Raw genomic sequence first — 18,604 nt, 5'->3', positions numbered from 1 at the left:
GGACTGTATTGCCACATCTATTGGCCATCTGTTCAATGGAAGCCTACAGGAAAGTGTGTTCCCTCAAGCCTTAGAGGGAAGCAAAAGTCATTCCTAAACCCAAGAATAACAAAGCCACCCTTTACTGGCTCAAACAACTGACCAATCAGCCTACTGCCAACACTTAGTCAACTTTTGGAGAGAAAAAAAGGTGTTTCATCAGATACAATGCTATTCAACGTAAACAAATGAACAACTGATTTTCAGCACTTCGAGGGAAGGGCATTCAACATGTACGGCGCTTACACAAACGACTGATGATTGGCTGAGAGAAATTGATGATGAGAACATTATTGGACCTGTTTTGGTTCAGCTTTGGACATTAAGGATCATAACCTGTTGATTTACATCCCGGTGCAACACTGCTACAGAGCCTTCAGAAAGCATTCACACCCCTTGACTTTTCCATATTTAAGTTGTGTTACAGCCTGAATTAAAAATATATTAAATGTAGATTTGTTTTGGTCACTGGCCTACACACAATACCCCATAATGACATCACAATACCCCATAATGACATCACAATGTGGTATTTTGTTTGTTGAATTTGTTTTCAAATGAATTGAAAATAAAATGCGTAAATGTCTGATGATGATAGGTATTCAGTCCCTTTGCCATGGCAAGCTCAAATAAGTTCAGGGGTAAAAATGTCCTGAACAACTCACAAAATAAGTTACTACAGACTTTAACATGATTTTTGAATGACTGCCTCATCTCTGTACCCCACACATACAGTTATCTGTAAGGTCCCTTAGTCGAGCAATTAATTTTATACAGATTCAACCACAAAGACCAGTGAGGTTTTCCAAGGCCTCGCAAAGAACGGCACCTATTGGTAGATGGGTAAAAATAACATTGGATATCCCTTTGAGCAGGGTGAAGTTATTAATTACACTTTGGATGGTGTATCAATACACCCAGTCACTACAAAGATACAGGCATCCTTCCTAACTCAGTTGCCAGAGAGGAGGGAAACTGCTCAGGGATTTCACCATGAGGCCAATGGTGACTTTAAAACAGTTACAGAATGTAATGGCTGTGATAGAAGAAAACTGAGGATGGAACAACATAGTAGTTACTCCACAATACTAATCTAATTGGCAGAGTGAAAAGAAGAAGGAAGAAGTATAGAATACAAATATTCCAAAACATCCTGTTTGCCCGTCGGGAAGTCCAAGATCCAGTTCCAGAGGGAGGAGTCTGTCCCAGTATGGTCTTAGAGAGCATGGAGGGAACTAAAACACTGAGCTGTAGTCAATGAACAGCTTCTGTGAATGTTAACCTGTTTAAAGGTTTTACTCACATCAGCCACGGAAAGCGTGATCACACAGTCATTCAGAACAGCTGGTTTTCTCATGCATCGTTCAGTGTTGCTTGCCTCAAAGCGAGCATAGATGGCATTTAGCTTGTCTGGTAGGCTTGCTTCACTGGACAGCTCGTGACTGGGTCTCTCTTTGTAATCCATGATAGTTTACAAGCCCTGCCACATCCGACGAGCGTCAGAGCCAGTGTAGTAGGATGCGATCTTGGTCTTGTATTGATGCCTGTTTGATGGTTCGTCAGAGGGCGTAGCAGGATTTTCTTAGAAGCGTCCGGATTACTGTACCGCTCCTTGAAAGTGTCAGCTTTAGCCTTTAGCTCAGTGCAGATGTTGGTCTTTAGCTCAGTGCAGATGTTAGCCTTTGGCTCAGTGCAGATGTTAGCCTTTAGCTCAGTGCAGATGTTAGCTTTTAGTTCATTGCAGATGTTAGCCTTTAGCTTAGTGCAGATGTTGGCCTAGCTCAGTGCAGATGTTAGCTTTTAGTTCAGTGCAGATGTTAGCCTTTAGCTCAGTACAGATGTTAGCCTTTAGCTTAGTGCAGATGTTAGCTTTTAGCTTAGTGCAAATGTTAGCTTTTAGCTTAGTGCAAATGTTAGCCTTTAGCTTAGTGCAGAAGTGTTATACCTTTAGGGACAGATGTAGAAGTGTTATACCTTTAGGGACAGATGTGAAAGTGTTATACCTTTAGGGACAGATGTGGAAGTGTTATACCTTTAGGGACAGATGTAGAAGTGTTGTACCTTTAGGGACAGATGTAGAAGTGTTATACCTTTAGGGACAGATGTAGAAGTGTTGTACCTTTAGGGACAGATGTAGAAGTGTTATACCTTTAGGGACAGATGTGGAAGTGTTATACCTTTAGGGACAGATGTAGAAGTGTTATACCTTTAGGGACAGATGTGGAAGTGTTATACCTTTAGGGACAGATGTGGAAGTGTTATACCTTTAAGGACAGATGTAGAAGTGTTATACCTTTAGGGACAGATGTGAAAGTGTTATACCTTTAGGGACAGATGTGGAAGTGTTATACCTTTAAGGACAGATGTAGAAGTGTTATACCTTTAGGGACAGATGTGAAAGTGTTATACCTTTAGGGACAGATGTGGAAGTGTTATACCTTTAAGGACAGATGTGGAAGTGTTATACCTTTAGGGACAGATGTGGAAGTGTTATACCTTTAAGGACAGATGTAGAAGTGTTATACCTTTAGGGACAGATGTGAAAGTGTTATACCTTTAGGGACAGATGTGGAAGTGTTATACCTTTAGGGACAGATGTGAAGTGTTATACCTTTAGGGACAGATGTAGAAGTGTTATACCTTTAGGGACAGACGTGGAAGTGTTATACCTTTAGGGACAGATGTAGAAGTGGCTCTATCTCAACCATTATTTAAATGGTTTCTCTTTCTCCCCTAGCCATGAATTTTTAATCACATGTATATTTTTGGATGAGCAGGATGAGGAGAAGGAGAGAATGATGAGAAGAGTGAGGGATGGGGAGAGGATAGAGGGGGAAGAGAATAAGTGGAGATAGGAGTGGAGACAACAGGACAGAAGAGGAGAGGTTAAGTGAGGAGAATTGAGGATGAGGAGGAGCAGAGGGGAGGAGAGGCAACTCGCAGATGAGGAGAGGGGAGTTGAGGATGAGCGGAAGGGAGGAGAAGATGAGGAGAGGATGAGGAGAGGAGGGGATGGGAAGCGAGGAGAGGAGTGGAAGGGAGGAGAAGATGAGGAGAGGATGAGGAGAGGGGATGGGAAGGGAGGAGAAGATGAGGAGAGGGGAGGGGATGGGAGGAGAAGATGAGGAGAGGATGAGGAGAGGGGATGGGAAGGGAGGAGAAGATGAGGAGAGGATGAGGAGAGGGGATGGTTTGTACCATTGTAGCTACCATTACAGTTCCATATAGTTGTCACGTCGGGGATAACAGTTGTTGACAAATGTAGCATTTTAGCGAAACTTAACCCTTCTGCAAAACCTAAACCTCAGTCTCCTAACCTGCCACGTTAGTTATCCTAACCTGCCACGTTAGTTATCCTAACCTGCCCCGTTAGTAATCCTAACCTGCCACGTTAGTAATCCTACCCTGCCACGTTAGTTATCCTAACCTGCCACGTTAGTTATCCTAACCTGCCACGTTAGTTATCCTAACCTGCCACGTTAGTAATCCTACCCTGCCACGTTAGTTATCCTAACCTGCCACGTTAGTTATCCTAACCTGCCACGTTAGTTATCCTAACCTGCCACGTTAGTTATCCTAACCTGCCATGTTAGTTATCCTAACCTGCCACGTTAGTTATCCTAACCTGCCACGTTAGTAATCCTACCCTGCCACGTTAGTAATCCTACCCTGCCACGTTAGTTATCCTAACCTGCCACGTCAGTTATCCTAACCTGCCACGTTAGTTATCCTAACCTGCCACGTCAGTTATCCTAACCTGCCACGTTAGTTATCCTAACCTGCCACGTTAGTAATCCTACCCTGCCACGTTAGTTATCCTAAACTGCCACATTAGTTATCCTAACCTGCCACGTTAGTAATCCTAATCTGCCACGTTAGGAGCATGATGATGCCAGACAGAGAGCATGATGATGCCAGCAGATTCTTTAGCTGCTATTTCTGTCTTCTGACACGTAGCCTGCATCCCAAATGGAAACCTATTGGAAATCTATTCCCTATTCCAAAGGGCTCTGGTTTAAAGTAGTGCACTATAGGGCAGTGTTTCCCGACTCCAGTCCTCCAGTACCCATCAGCAGTACACCTTTCAATAGTAGCCCAGACAAGCACACCTGATTCAACGTGTCAACTAATCATCAAACCATTGATGAGTTGATTCGGGTGTCAAAGGCTACAACAAAAAATGTGTACTGTTGGGGGTACTGGAGGACTGGAGTTGGGCTGTTGGGGGTACTGGAGGACTGGAGTTGGGCTGTTGGGGGGTACTGGAGGACTGGAGTTGGGCTGTTGGGGGTTCTGGAGGACTGGAGTTGGGCTGTTGGGGGTACTGGAGGACTGGAGTTGGGCTGTTGGGGGTACTGGAGGACTGGAGGACTGGAGTTGGGCTGTTGGGGGTACTGGAGGACTGGAGTTGGGCTGTTGGGGGTACTGGAGGACTGGAGTTGGGCTGTTGGGAGGACTGGAGGACTGGAGTTGGGCTGTTGGGGGTACTGGAGGACTGGAGTTGGGCTGTTGGGGGTACTGGAGGACTGGAGTTGGGCTGTTGGGGGTACTGGAGGACTGGAGTTGGGCTGTTGGGGGTACTGGAGGACTGGAGTTGGGCTGTTGGGGGGTACTGGAGGACTGGAGTGGGACTGTTGGGGGTACTGGAGGACTGGAGTTGGGCTGTTGGGGGTACTGGAGGACTGGAGTTGGGCTGTTGGGGGTACTGGAGGACTGGAGTTGGGCTGTTTGGAGGACTGGCGTTGGGCTGTTGGGGGTACTGGAGGACTGGAGTTGGGCTGTTGGGAGGACTGGAGGACTGGAGTTGGGCTGTTGGGGGTACTGGAGGACTGGAGTGGGGCTGTTGGGGGTACTGGAGTTCTGGAGTTGGGCTGCTGGGGGTACTGGAGTTCTGGAGTTGGGCTGTTGGGTGTCCTGGAGTTCTGGATTTGGGCTGCTGGGGGTACTGGAGGACTGGAGTTGGGCTGTTAGGTGTAGTGGAGGACTGGAGTTGGGCTGTTAGGGGTACTGTAGGACCAAGGATTGGCTGCGTGGGGTTCTGGAGGACTGAAGTTGGGCTGTTGGGGGTTCTGGAGGACTGGAGTTGGGCTGTTGGGGGTTCTGGAGGACTGGAGTTGGGCTGTTGGAGGACTGGAGTTGGGCTATTGGGGGTTCCTGGAGGACTGGAGTTGGGCTGTTGGGGGTTCTGGAGGACTGGAGTTGGGCTGTTGGGGGTTCTGGGTGACTGGAGTTGGGCTGTTGGGGGTACTGGAGGACTGGAGTTGGGATGTTTGGAGGACTGGTGTTGGGCTGTTGGGGGTACTGGAGGACTGGAGTTGGGCTGTTGGGAGGACTGGAGGACTGGAGTTGGGCTGTTGGGGATACTGGAGGACTGGAGTTGGGATGTTGGGGGTACTGGAGGACTGGAGTTGGGCTGTTGGGGGTACTGGAGGACTGGAGTTGGCTGTTGGGGGTACTGGAGGACTGGAGTTGGGCTGTTGGGGGGTACTGGAGGACTGGAGTTGGGCTGTTGGGGGTACTGGGTGACTGGAGTTGAGCTGTTGGGGGTTCTGGAGGACTGTCGTTGGGCTGTTGGGGGTACTGGATGACTGGAGTTGGGCTGTTGGGGGGTACTGGAGGACTGGAGTTGGGCTGTTGGGGGTACTGGATGACGGGAGTTGGGCTGTTGGGGGTACTGGAGTTCTGGAGTTGGGCTGTTGGGGGTTCTGGAGGACTGGCGTTGGGAAACCCTGAATACGGATTACGGTTTCATTTAGGACACATCCAGACCGTTCTGTCAGTCTGTACTGCACCTATAACAGGAAGTGGTATAGAACCTTGGTCTTCTATAACCTATACAGGAAATGGAACAGAACCCTGGTCTTCTATAACCTATACAGGAAATGGCACAGAACCCTGGTCTTCTATAACCTATACAGGAAAAGGGCACAGAACCCTGGTCTTCTATAACCTATACAGGAAATGGCACAGAACCCTGGTCTTCTATAACCTATACAGGAAATGGCACAGAACCCTGGTCTTCTATAACCTATACAGGAAATGGCACAGAACCTTTTTTTCCGTCTCTAATAAATCAGGAGAAACTGCAGCATCTCAAGGATCATATACGTTCAGAGGTAACAGCCCGGTTCAGTAGAAACTCAGACTGTTGTCTCTCCTCCTTAGGCAATGTGGATCTGAAATAATTCTGTTGAAGGTGTAAGCATTACTGGCTCCACCTTTCCCTCTTATAGACTATCATCATACTGCTTATACTGTACCCATCCAATCCTTTGTAATATCCATGTGCCTAGGAGGTTAGGGGTTTGAGGTCAGAGGTTAAGAGTTGTTTCTAGACAGGGACAACATGAGCACGAGGCTAAAGACCTCATACAGAGACCTCATCCTGAGACCTCCTCGTACTGAGATCTCCTCATACTGACCTGAGACCTCGTACTGAGACCTCCTCATACTGACCTGAGACCTCGTACTGAGACCTCCTCGTACTGAGACCTCCTCATACTGAGACCTCCTCGTACTGAGACCACCTCATCCTGAGACCTCCTCGTACTGAGACATCCTCGTACTGACCTGAGACCTCGTACTGAGACCTCCTCATACTGACCCGAGACCTCATCCTGAGACCTCCTCGTACTGAGACCTCCTCATACTGACCTGAGACCTCATCCTGAGACCTCCTCGTACTGAGACGTCCTCATACTGACCTGAGACCTCGTACTGAGACCTCCTCATACTGACCTGAGACCTCATACTGAGACCTCCTTATACAGAGACCTCATACTGATACCTCCTCGTACTGAGACCTCCTCGTACTGAGACCTCCTCGTACTGACCTGAGACCTCATACTGAGACCTCCTCGTACTGACCTGAGACCTCGTACTGAGACCTCCTTATACAGAGACCTCATACTGATACCTCCTCATACTGAGACCTCCTCATACAGAGACGTCATACTGAGACCTCCTCGTACTGAGACCTCCTCGTACTGACCTGAGACCTCATACTGAGACCTCCTTATACAGAGACCTCATACTGAGACCTCCTCATACTGAGACCTCCTCATACAGAGACCTCGTACTGAGACCTCCTCGTACTGAGACCTCCTCGTACTGAGACCTCCTTATACTGACCTGAGACCTCATACTGAGACCTCCTCATACAGAGACCTCCTCATACTGAGACCCCCTCATACTGAGACCTCCTCATACTGAGACCCCCTCGTACTGAGACCTCCTCGTACTGGGGCCTCCTCGTACTGAGACCTCCTCATACTGAGACCTCCTTATACTGACCTGAGACCTCGTACTGAGACCTCCTCATACTGAGACCTCCTCATACTGAGACCTCCTCATACTGACCTGAGACCTCCACATACTGAGACCCCCTAATACTGAGACCTCCTCATACTGACCTGAGACCTCCACATACTGAGACCCCCTAATACTGAGACCCCCTAATACTGAGACCCCCTCATACTGAGACCCCCTCATACTGAGACCTCCTCATACTGAGACCTCCTCGTACTGAGACCTCCTCATACTGACCTGAGACCTCGTACTGAGACCTCCTCATACTGAGACCTCCTCATACTGAGTCCTCCTCATACTGAGACCTCCTCGTACTGAGACCTCCTCGTACTGAGACCTCCTCATACTGAGATCTCCTCATACTGAGTCCTCCTCGTACTGTGACCTCCTCGTACTGTGACCTCCTCATACTGAGACCTCCTCGTACTGACCTGAGACCTCCTCGTACTGTGACCTCCTCTTACTGAGACCTCCTCATACTGAGACCTCCTAGAAGACAGGGGTTAAGGACTAGAGGATAACGGTTAGGGGTTATAGGTTAGAAGACAGGGGTTAAGGACTAGAGGATAAAGGTTAGGGGTTATAGGTTATAGGTTATAGGTTAGAAGACAGGGGTTAAGGACTAGAGGATAACGGTTAGGGGTTATAGGTTAGAGGACAGGGGTTAAGGACTAGAGGATAACGGTTAGGGGTTATAGGTTAAAGGACAGGGGTTAAGGACTAGAGGATAACGGTTAGGGGTTATAGGTTAGAGGACAGGGGTTAAGGACTAGAGGATAACGGTTAGGGGTTGGAGGACAGGGGTTAAGGACTAGCGGATAACAGTTAGGGGTTATAGGTTATAGGACAGGGGTTAAGGACTAGAGGATAACGGTTAGAGGACAGGGGTTAAGGACTAGAGGATAACGGTTAGGGGTTATAGGTTACGGGTTAGACAGTTCCAACATGTTCATGAGGCTCTAGACCTGCTGTAACATAACACCTCTTTATAAATCCTCTCTATACCTCCTGCTCAGGGTAAATAGATCACTGGATGGCTGAGTGGCTTTAAACGCCACTGGAAGTCTTTCTGTCCACATCCATCTTCAACAGGAAGGGGCCATCATTACACCACTTAGAGAGACAGTAGTCCAGACACCGTCAGGGTTCCAAATGGCACCCTATTCCCTATGTAGTGCACTACTTTAGGAGCCCTATGGCACCCTATTCCATATGTAGTGCACTACTTTAGACCAGAGCCATATGGAACCCTAATCCCTATATAGTGCAATACTTTAGGAGCCCTATAGCACCCTATTCCCTATGTAGTGCACTACTTTAGGAGCCATATGGCACCCTATTCCATATGTAGTGCACTACTTTAGACCAGAGCCATATGGAACCCTAATCCCTATATAGTGCAATACTTTAGGAGCCCTATGGCACCCTATTCCCTACATAGTGCACTACATTAGACCAGAGCCCTATGGCACCCTATTCCCTACATAGTGCACTACTTTAGACCAGAGCCCTATGGAACCCTACTCCCTATATAGTGCACTACTTTAGACCAGAGCCCTATAGGACCCTATTCACTATGTAGTGCACTACTTTAGACCAGAGCCCTATAGGACCCTATTCCCTATATAGTGCACTACTTTAGGGAGCCCTATGGCACCCTATTCCCTACATAGTGCATTACTTTTGACCAGGACCCTTTAAAGTAGTGCACTATATAGGGCATAGGGTGCCATTTGGATCCACATGTTCAATACCAAAATGGCAAAAGTACTAAATATATAATGGTGGAGCAATGACCAACATCAGTTACTGACCTGAACACAAGTGGACTAGTACTCTGAGAGGCTGATAGACTGGTACTCTGAGAGGCTGATAGACTAGAACTCTGAGAGGCTGATAGACTAGTACTCTGAGAGGCTGATAGACTAGTACTCTGAGAGGCTGATAGACTAGTACTCTGAGAGGCTGATAGACTGGTACTCTGAGAGGCTGATAGACTAGTACTCTGAGAGGCTGATAGACTAGTACTCTGAGAGGCTGATAGACTAGTACTCTGAGAGGCTGATAGACTAGTACTCTGAGAGGCTGATAGACTAGTACTCTGAGAGGCTGATAGACTAGTACTCTGAGAGGCTGATAGACTAGCACTCTGAGAGGCTGATAGACTAGTACTCTGAGAGGCTGATAGACTAGCACTCTGAGAGGCTGATAGACTAGTACTCTGAGAGGCTGATAGACTAGCACTCTGAGAGGCTGATAGACTAGTACTCTGAGAGGCTGATAGACTAGCACTCTGAGAGGCTGATAGACTAGTACTCTGAGAGGCTGATAGACTGGCACTCTGAGAGGCTGATAGACTAGTACTCTGAGAGACTGATAGACTAGCACTCTGAGAGGCTGATAGACTAGTACTCTGAGAGGCTGATAGACTAGCACTCTGAGAGGCTGATAGACTAGTACTCTGAGAGGCTGATAGACTAGCACTCTGAGAGGCTGATAGACTAGTACTCTGAGAGGCTGATAGACTAGTACTCTGAGAGGCTGATAGACTAGTACTCTGAGAGGCTGATAGACTAGCACTCTGAGAGGCTGATAGACTAGTACTCTGAGAGGCTGATAGACTAGCACTCTGAGAGGCTGATAGACTAGTACTCTGAGAGGCTGATAGACTAGTACTCTGAGAGGCTGATAGACTAGTACTCTGAGAGGCTGATAGACTAGTACTCTGAGAGGCTGATAGACTAGTACTCTGAGAGGCTGATAGACTAGTACTCTGAGAGGCTGATAGACTAGTACTCTGAGAGGCTGATAGATTGGTACTCTGAGATGCTGATAGACTAGTACTCTGAGAGGCTGATAGACTAGTACTCTGAGAGGCTGATAGACTAGTACTCTGATAGGCTGATAGACTAGTACTCTGAGAGGCTGATAGACTAGCACTCTGAGAGGCTGACAGACTAACACTCTGAGAGCCTGACAGACTAGCACTCTGAGAGGCTGATAAACCTGACATTTGGTCTCCGTGCTCTCTGCTCCACATCTGAATACCTGCTCAACCTCTCACACGCTCTCCCTCTCTCCTCTCTCTCTCTCCCTCTCTCCTCTCCCTCCTCTCTCTCTCCTCTCTCTCTTTCCTTTCTCTCTCTCTCTCCCTCCTCTCACTCTCTCTCTCTCTCTCCCTCCTCTCTCTCTCCCCTCCTCTCTCTCTCTCTCCTTTCTCTCTCCCTCCTCTCTCTCTCTCCCTCCTCTCTCTCTCTTCCTCCTCTCTCTCTCTCCCTCCTCTCTCTCTCTCCCTCCTCTCTCTCTCTCCCTCCTCTCTCTCCCTCTCCCTCCTCTCTCGCTCCCCCTCCTCTCTCACTCTCTCCTTTCTCTCTCCCTCCTCTCTCTCTCTCCCTCCTCTCTCTCTCTCCCTCCTCTCTCTCTCTCTCTCTCTCCCCTCTCTCTCTCTCTCCCTCCTCTCTCTCTCTCCCTCGCTCTCCCTCCTCTCTCTCTCTCCCTCGCTCTCCCTCCTCTCTCTCTCTCCCTCCTCTCTCTCTCCTTTCTCTCTTTCTCCCTCTATTTCTCCCTCTCTCCTTCTCTCTCTCTCCCTAATCTTCTAACCTCACTTTCCCTTCAACCTGTTTGAGGTCTTCCCACCTAAAGCTCAACTCTTCCAGTCAACCAGCACTTGAGAGAGAGAGAGAGAGAGAGAGAGATGAATTGTCGAAGCAGGCCACCAGTCAGTAAGCATCAACGTGTGCGTTGCCATACTTGGTGGACTTTAAATTCTTACTCCCTAATCCCATTAGGAGAACCAAAGCATCCTGAGACCTCTGCAACCCAATTAACTTTTAAATCACACTGTTTGTGTCACGGTGGCTATCTTTGAAAGATAAAGACCTTGTAAATAGGATGCTGCCTCCATACAGGATATAAACTGAATGTCTCAAAGCAGTGACATGTTTACTCCTAATACACACCTCCATAGGCCCCCGGGTAACAGCCGGGGTAACAGCTGGGGTAACAGCCTGGGTAACAGCCTGGGTAACAGCCGGGGTAACAGCTGGGGTAACAGCCTGGGTAACAGCCGGGGTAACAGCCTGGGTAACAGCCGGGGTAACAGCCGGGGTAACAGCCGGGGTAACAGCCAGGGTAACTGCCGGGGTAACAGCCTGGGTAACAGCTGGGTAATAGCTGGGGTAACAGCCGGGGTAACAGCCGGGGTAACAGCCGGGGTAACAGCCGTGGTAACAGCCGGGGTAACAGCCTGGGGTAACAGCCTGGGGTAACAGCCGGGGTAACAGCCGGGGTAACAGCCGGGGTAACAGCTGGGTAACGGCTGGGGTAACAGCCGGGGTAACAGCCGTGGTAACAGCCGTGGTAACAGCCGGGGTAACAGCCTGGGGTAACAGCCGGGGTAACAGCCTGGGGTAACAGCTGGGGTAACAGCCGGGGTAACAGCCGGGGTAACAGCCGGGGTAACAGCTGGGTAACGGCTGGGGTAACAGCCTGGGTAACGGCTGGGGTAACGGCCTGGGTAACGGCCGGGGTAACAGCCGGGGTAACAGCTGGGGTAACAGCCGGGGTAACAGCTGGGTAACAGCTGGGGTAACAGCCTGGGTAACAGCCGGGGTAACAGCTGGGGTAACAGCCGGGGTAACAGCTGGGGTAACAGCCGGGGTAACAGCCGGGGTAACAGCTGGGGTAACAGCCGGGGTAACGGCCTGGGTAACAGCCGGGGTAACAGCCTGGGTAACGGCCTGGGTAACAGCTGGGTAACAGCTGGGTAACAGCTGGGTAACAGCTGGGTAACGGCTGGGTAACGGCTGGGGTAACAGCCGGGGTAACAGCCGGGGTAACGGCTGGGTAACAGCTGGGTAATGGCTGGGGTAACAGCCTGGGTAACGGCCTGGGTAACGGCCTGGGTAACGGCCGGGGTAACAGCCGGGGTAACAGCCGGGGTAACAGCCGGGGTAACAGCCGGGGTAACGGCTGGGTAACAGCTGGGTAACGGCTGGGGTAACAGCCTGGGTAACGGCCTGGGTAACGGCCTGGGTAACGGCCGGGGTAACAGCCGGGGTAACAGCCGGGGTAACAGCCGGGGTAACAGCCTGGGTAACGGCTGGGGTAACAGCCTGGGTAACAGCCGGGGTAACAGCCGGGGTAACAGCTGGGTAACAGCCGGGGTAACAGCTGGGGTAACAGCTGGGTAACAGCCGGGGTAACAGCCGGGGTAACAGCCGGGGTAACAGCCGGGGTAACAGCCTGGGTAACAGCTGGGTAACAGCCGGGGTAACAGCCGGGGTAACAGCCGGGGTAACAGCCGGGGTAACAGCCGGGTTAAAGAGCACCAATAAGGTTATATCAAACAGTAGAGTTAAAGTGTTAATAGCAGCTGAAAAGTGCTTCTCTTCAACAAAAAAGATTCATGAGATATTCATAGACAATGTCTTTGACATGTTTATTATAATAAACAAGACTTCATAGAATGTACTCTATTTGAAACAGGAACACAATATTTACAAACCAATCCAGAATGCAAACTCCTGCGATGTACGCATTAAAACAGACACTGCTCCAGGCCTTGGTAATGGAAAGGGAACAGGCATTTGGTATATTATGGAGGGAGGGATGATGGAGGGAGGGATGATGGAGGGAGGGATGATGGATGGAGGGATGATGGATGGAGGGATGATGGATGGAGGGATGATGGAGGGAGGGATGATGGATGGAGGGATGATGGAGGGAGGGATGATGGATGGAGGGATGATGGATGGAGGGATGATGGATGGAGGGATGATGGATGGAGGGATGATGGATGGAGGGATGATGGAGGGAGGGATGATGGATGGAGGGATGATGGAGGGAGGGATGATGGAGGGAGGGATGCATGAAGGATATAAACGAACATGAAACTGACGTTGAAAATATGTGGAATTCCAATAGCAACCGTGTTTAACCAGGAGATGTGTTCTCTTTCACATCGTGGACACACATTTCCTCTCGCTAGCCTAGACCCTAATAATGGACATTCTCTGTGTAGGATAATACTTAGACCTGGCTGTGTGATCATGTGGAGCCCAACACGCTCTGCCTCCCTTTCTAGACCTAACATCTCGTACTTCTAAAAATATATCTAGTGCAATTTCTCATAAAGATGCTGAATACATTCAGAAAGGCTCTACGAGGCCGAGTAGTTCCTTACATGGATGTGTCCCATAGGAATGCATCCCAAATGGCACCCTATTCCCTATATAGTGCACTACTTTAGACCAGAGTCCTATGGAACCCTATTCCCTATATAGTGCACTACTTTAGACCAGAGCCCTATTTCCTATATAGTGCACTACTTTAGACCAGAGTCCTATGGCACCCTATTCCCTATATAGTGCACTACTTTAGACCAGAGCCCTATGGCACCCTATTCCCTATATAGTGCACTACTTTAGACCAGAGTCCTATGGAACCCTATTCCCTATATAGTGCACTACTTTAGACCAGAGCCCTATGGAAGCCTATTCCCTATATAGTGCACTACTTTAGACCAGAGCCCTATTCCCTATATAGTGCACTACTTTAGACCAGGACCCTATAGCAAATTCCCTGCCATTCTACACATGTTGCCATGGCGCTATGGGGTCGCCTAGGCAGAGAGCTCCAGTACATTTAGTTCATATTTAATCATTTTTATTCGTTTTTTGGTTTTGAATAGCTCAATGGGTATAGACTAAGTCTGGGTAAAATCAATGTGTTTCCTACCTGTGAATATGATGGAAAATCAGTTCTTTCAACATAGCTAGTTAACAATGCTAGCAAGCTAGTTAGCTAGCGTATTTTGGTTTGAATACCCCAACATTTTTTTTGCTTGTTTTTATGGTCTCCTGACCCCTGAGGAGGACTGCAAGCTGGCAGGGATGAATTCAATGCTCAGTCTGAGGATTCCTCTGAAGATTTGTGCTGGCTGACATCATTGAGTTAGTGGGAACGTAGAAATGAACTTCATCTTGTACAAGGCAGTCAGACAGCTGGGACTGCGAGGCGAGTGAACAGTGCTACCTGCCTGCCACTGGAAGACCCCCTGTTGACAAAACCCTCCCTCTGCTCTAGCTATGAGGAGGACCTACTCATCTACCCCCTGTTGACAAAACCCTCCCTCTGCTCCAGCTATGAGGAGGACCTACTCATCTACCCCCTGTTGACAAAACCCTCCCTCTGCTCTAGCTATGAGGAGGACCTACTCATCTACCCCCTGTTGACAAAACCCTCCCTCTGCTATAGCTATGAGGAGGACCTACTCATCTACCCCCTGTTGACAAAACCCTCCCTCTGCTCTAGCTATGAGGAGGACCTACTCATCTACCCCCTGTTGACAAAACCCTCCCTCTGCTCTAGCCACTCGACTTGTCGTTCCATATGTTGTAGGCTTGAAACACCCAAAACGTACAACTCTAGCTGACAGTTGTGGTAGTCCAGCCCTCTGTTATCTAGCTATAAGGGCTATATATTAGTTGTGGTAGTCCAGACCTCTGTTATCTGCTATAAGGACTATATATTAGTTGTGGTAGCCCAGACCTCTGTTATCTGCTATAAGGACTATATATTAGTTGTGGTAGTCCAGACCTCTATTATCTACTATAAGGGCTAGTTGTGGTAGTCCAGACCTCTGTTATCTACTATAAGGCCTATATATTAGTTGTGGTAGCCCAGACCTCTGTTATCTAGCTATAAGGACTATATATTAGTTGTGGTAGTCCAGACCTCTGTTATCTGCTATAAGGACTATATATTAGTTGTGGTAGTCCAGACCTCTGTTATCTACTATAAGGACTATATATTAGTTGTGGTAGCCCAGACCTCTGTTATCTACTATAAGGACTATATATTAGTTGTGGTAGTCCAGACCTCTGTTATCTACTATAAGGGCTAGTTGTGGTAGCCCAGACCTCTGTTATCTACTATAAGGACTATATATTAGTTGTGGTAGTCCAGACCTCTGTTATCTAGCTATAAGGGCTATAGATGTTATTTGATGCTTGGTTAGTTGTTTTCTTTTCAAGCACTTTGAGATAATTTTATATGATGAAAAACACTATAGAAGCTGAATAAATTATTATTGTTATTATTATTATTGTGAGGCTGAGATAAAATGTTGCAGTTACACTGGTCTAAAGTAGAGGACTATATGTGGAATAAAGCCTTGCAGTGGCTCTGGTCTAAAGTAGAGGACTATATGGAATAAAGCCTTGCAGTGGCTCTGGTCTAAAGTAGAGGACTATATGGAATAACGCCTTGCAGTGACTCTGGTCTAAAGTAGAGGACTATATGTGGAATAAAGCCTTGCAGTGACTCTGGTCTAAAGTAGAGGACTATATGGAATAACGCCTTGCAGTGACTCTGGTCTAAAGTAGAGGACTATATGGAATAACGCCTTGTAGTGACTCTGGTCTAAAGTAGAGGACTATATGTGGAATAACACCTTGTTGTGGCTCTGGTCTAAAGTAGAGGACTATATGGGGAATAACACCTTGCAGTGACTCTGGTCTAAAGTAGAGGACTATATGTGGAATAAAGCCTTGCAGTGACTCTGGTCTAAAGTAGAGGACTATATGGAATAACGCCTTGCAGTGACTCTGGTCTAAAGTAGAGGACTATATGGAATAACGCCTTGTAGTGACTCTGGTCTAAAGTAGAGGACTATATGTGGAATAACACCTTGTTGTGGCTCTGGTCTAAAGTAGAGGACTATATGGGGAATAACACCTTGCAGTGACTCTGGTCTAAAGTAGAGGACTATATGTGGAATAAAGCCTTGCAGTGACTCTGGTCTAAAGTAGAGGACTATATGTGGAATAACACCTTGTTGTGGCTCTGGTCTAAAGTAGAGGACTATATGGGGAATAACACCTTGCAGTGACTCTGGTCTAAAGTAGAGGACTATATGGAATAACGCCTTGCAGTGACTCTGGTCTAAAGTAGAGGACTATATGGAATAACGCCTTGCAGTGACTCTGGTCTAAAGTAGAGGACTATATGGAAAAACGCCTTGTAGTGGCTCTGGTCTAAAGTAGAGGACTACATGGAATAACACCTTGTAGTGGCTCTGGTCTAAAGTAGAGGACTACATGGAATAACGCCTTGTAGTGGCTCTGGTCTAAAGTAGAGGACTATATGGAATAACGCCTTGCAGTGACTCTGGTCTAAAGTAGAGGACTATATGGGGAATCTGTGCCATTTGGGATGCAGACGCAACAGTTTTCATCACCTGGACAGCTCCTCGCGCTAGTCTCTCTCTCCTCAACAACAGAGCCGTTTCTCCGGGCATATAACCTGCCTAGTGTCCATCCCGGGCTGTATCTGTCTCTGAGCTGCGCCCGCTGTTTATCTGTGAAGTATTCCCAGGCTGGCTCAAAACGTTCAATACTAAGTATCCTATCCACCGATTACAAAGTATCCTAGAATCCCGGCGATTACTACAATAGCAACGAATATGAACCCAGCGATACATGTGATCATTCCGTTATTGTCACCCCCTTCATCTATCTCGTCTTTGGGCTCCTCTTCACAGATGGAAATGACACCCACGGAGGAGTTCCCGACGCTCAGGGTGGATTTGAGCTCGGCGCCGGCCTCCTGCTTGGCCTCCACGGCCCACGGAGCCACCTGCACCTTCATCTCCATCTCCTCCATCATCTGGCCCACCTGGGTGATCTCAGCCTGGAGCTCCTTCAGGTCGGCAGTGTCGATGTTGCTGTCCGCGTCGTACTTCATGTTCTGCACAGACATGGCCCTGGCTGCCACCGTGGTGGTGCTGCCGGTCATGCCCGTCTGGATGAGGTGTCTGGTGGGCACCTTGAGGGGGAACTCCTGCCCTATCTCCAAGCTCCGCTTCATGTCCACTTCCAGTAGCTCCATGCTGCTGGTGAACAGCACCCATAGCCTCTCATACTCAGCCCGGTCGTCCTTGCTGGTGGTCTTGTCTTTGAGCAACTCGGTTAGTTTATTCCGGTTGGCCACCGCGAGCTCCTGGGCTTTCTTCCGGGTCTTCTTGAGTTCCTCGCGCAGGTTCTGAGAGTCCGATGTGCTGCCCAGCGCGATGACCAGGTGCCTGTAGCACGCTGTGACTTTGTTCAGAGCATCCAGCATGGTTTTACACTCCTCTGTGCCCCCCATGGTTGTTTTTTAATTCAAATATAAGCCCACCTCTGATCTCCCCCGGCTACATTAAAAATGCATTCAATTAATTTTTTAAAAAGCGGTGCGCAACAACAGCAAAAAAGGAGGGTGATCGCGAACCGCCAGACGCACCGTGGCCGGTTGTTGAGCTCGATTACACTGTCTTTTTTTATTTGATTTTTTAGTTTGGACAAGAGAACACCATCCATACGAATCCAGTCACAGCTCGTGTCACAGCGAATTCCTCTCTATCCATGTTCCTGTCTGCGAGCAGCACAGAGAGCCGAGAGAGAAGCTTAGATATTAATGGACCAGTAAATGGCTTTACCTTCGCTCTTTTGCATTGGAGATTAGATGGCCGACGGCGTCAGAGAGACCAGCCCTCCCTGCCTGCAGAAAATAGATGTGTATCAAAACATTTCTGTTGGTTTGTGGGTAATAATAGTCCAATATATTAGAGACTGTGTAGCAGATTCAGCTACAGGTGTTTCCTATTAAACATCTGAACAACTCCACAGTATCCAGACGGAACAACTCCGGCAGCGTCGGCTCGCAACAAAAAAAATAACGGAAAGTCCATTAATGCCGTTGCCGTCTTCTTAGATGCACATCTGGATGGCGATGATTATATAAAACAAAACGCTGTTAAATGTCAGCTCACCGTGAGAGACAGACCCGTACCGCTGGACGAACCAAATCAAACTGTGACTAGATCGATGGTTGGTTGGTTGTCTAAGTATCGTGTGGCTTTTTTTTCTTCATCTGAACGGGAGCTGTCCACTTCAGCACGGTGTCTGTCCACGGTGCTGTTTTAAATGCCATAAGCGCCTTGTGTCACATGCACGCAGAACAAGACCGGAGCTTTCAGATGTAGGCATTCTGGAACATTGGACAGAGTAGAGAAGCCTAGAGATCCACTGATTGGTTAGTGAGAAAACATCTCCAATGGATACGTATTGTGATTGGTTAGTTATTCTCACACACACACACAGCCCCCTCCTGCCCTAGACTACTGTATGTGGTGTTAGTGGATGCCTTTATTAAAGTGATGCTCACAGATGAAGAAGACGCTGAGATATTGACTGTTTCACAAATTGTACCCTTT

General features: G+C 48.3%; 1 protein-coding gene across 1 annotated transcript; it reads right to left on the bottom strand.

The window, feature by feature from the left end:
• Positions 1–13,834: 13,834 nt before the first annotated feature.
• LOC110516127 (regulator of G-protein signaling 9-binding protein-like) lies at positions 13,835–18,334 on the bottom strand. The gene is made up of 2 exons (XM_036964479.1): positions 15,270–18,334; positions 13,835–15,228 (listed from the first exon to the last, which is right to left on the bottom strand). Exon 1 carries the CDS (start codon positions 17,494–17,496, stop codon positions 16,756–16,758), a length of 741 nt encoding a protein of 246 aa, XP_036820374.1. The 5' UTR covers positions 17,497–18,334; the 3' UTR covers positions 13,835–15,228; positions 15,270–16,755.
• Positions 18,335–18,604: the final 270 nt, after the last annotated feature.

The sequence above is a fragment of the Oncorhynchus mykiss genome, chromosome 26 (assembly GCF_013265735.2).
Source record: "Oncorhynchus mykiss isolate Arlee chromosome 26, USDA_OmykA_1.1, whole genome shotgun sequence".
In the NCBI taxonomy this organism is placed as follows: Eukaryota; Metazoa; Chordata; class Actinopteri; order Salmoniformes; family Salmonidae; genus Oncorhynchus; species Oncorhynchus mykiss.
Note: the sequence above shows the minus strand (reverse complement) of the source record. Positions and strands in the feature narration are given on the sequence as shown.

Excerpts from the sequence above, each read along its gene's own strand:
- LOC110516127 (XM_036964479.1), bottom strand. The coding sequence starts at position 17,496 with ATGGGGGGCACAGAGGAGTGTAAAACCATGCTGGATGCTCTGAACAAA.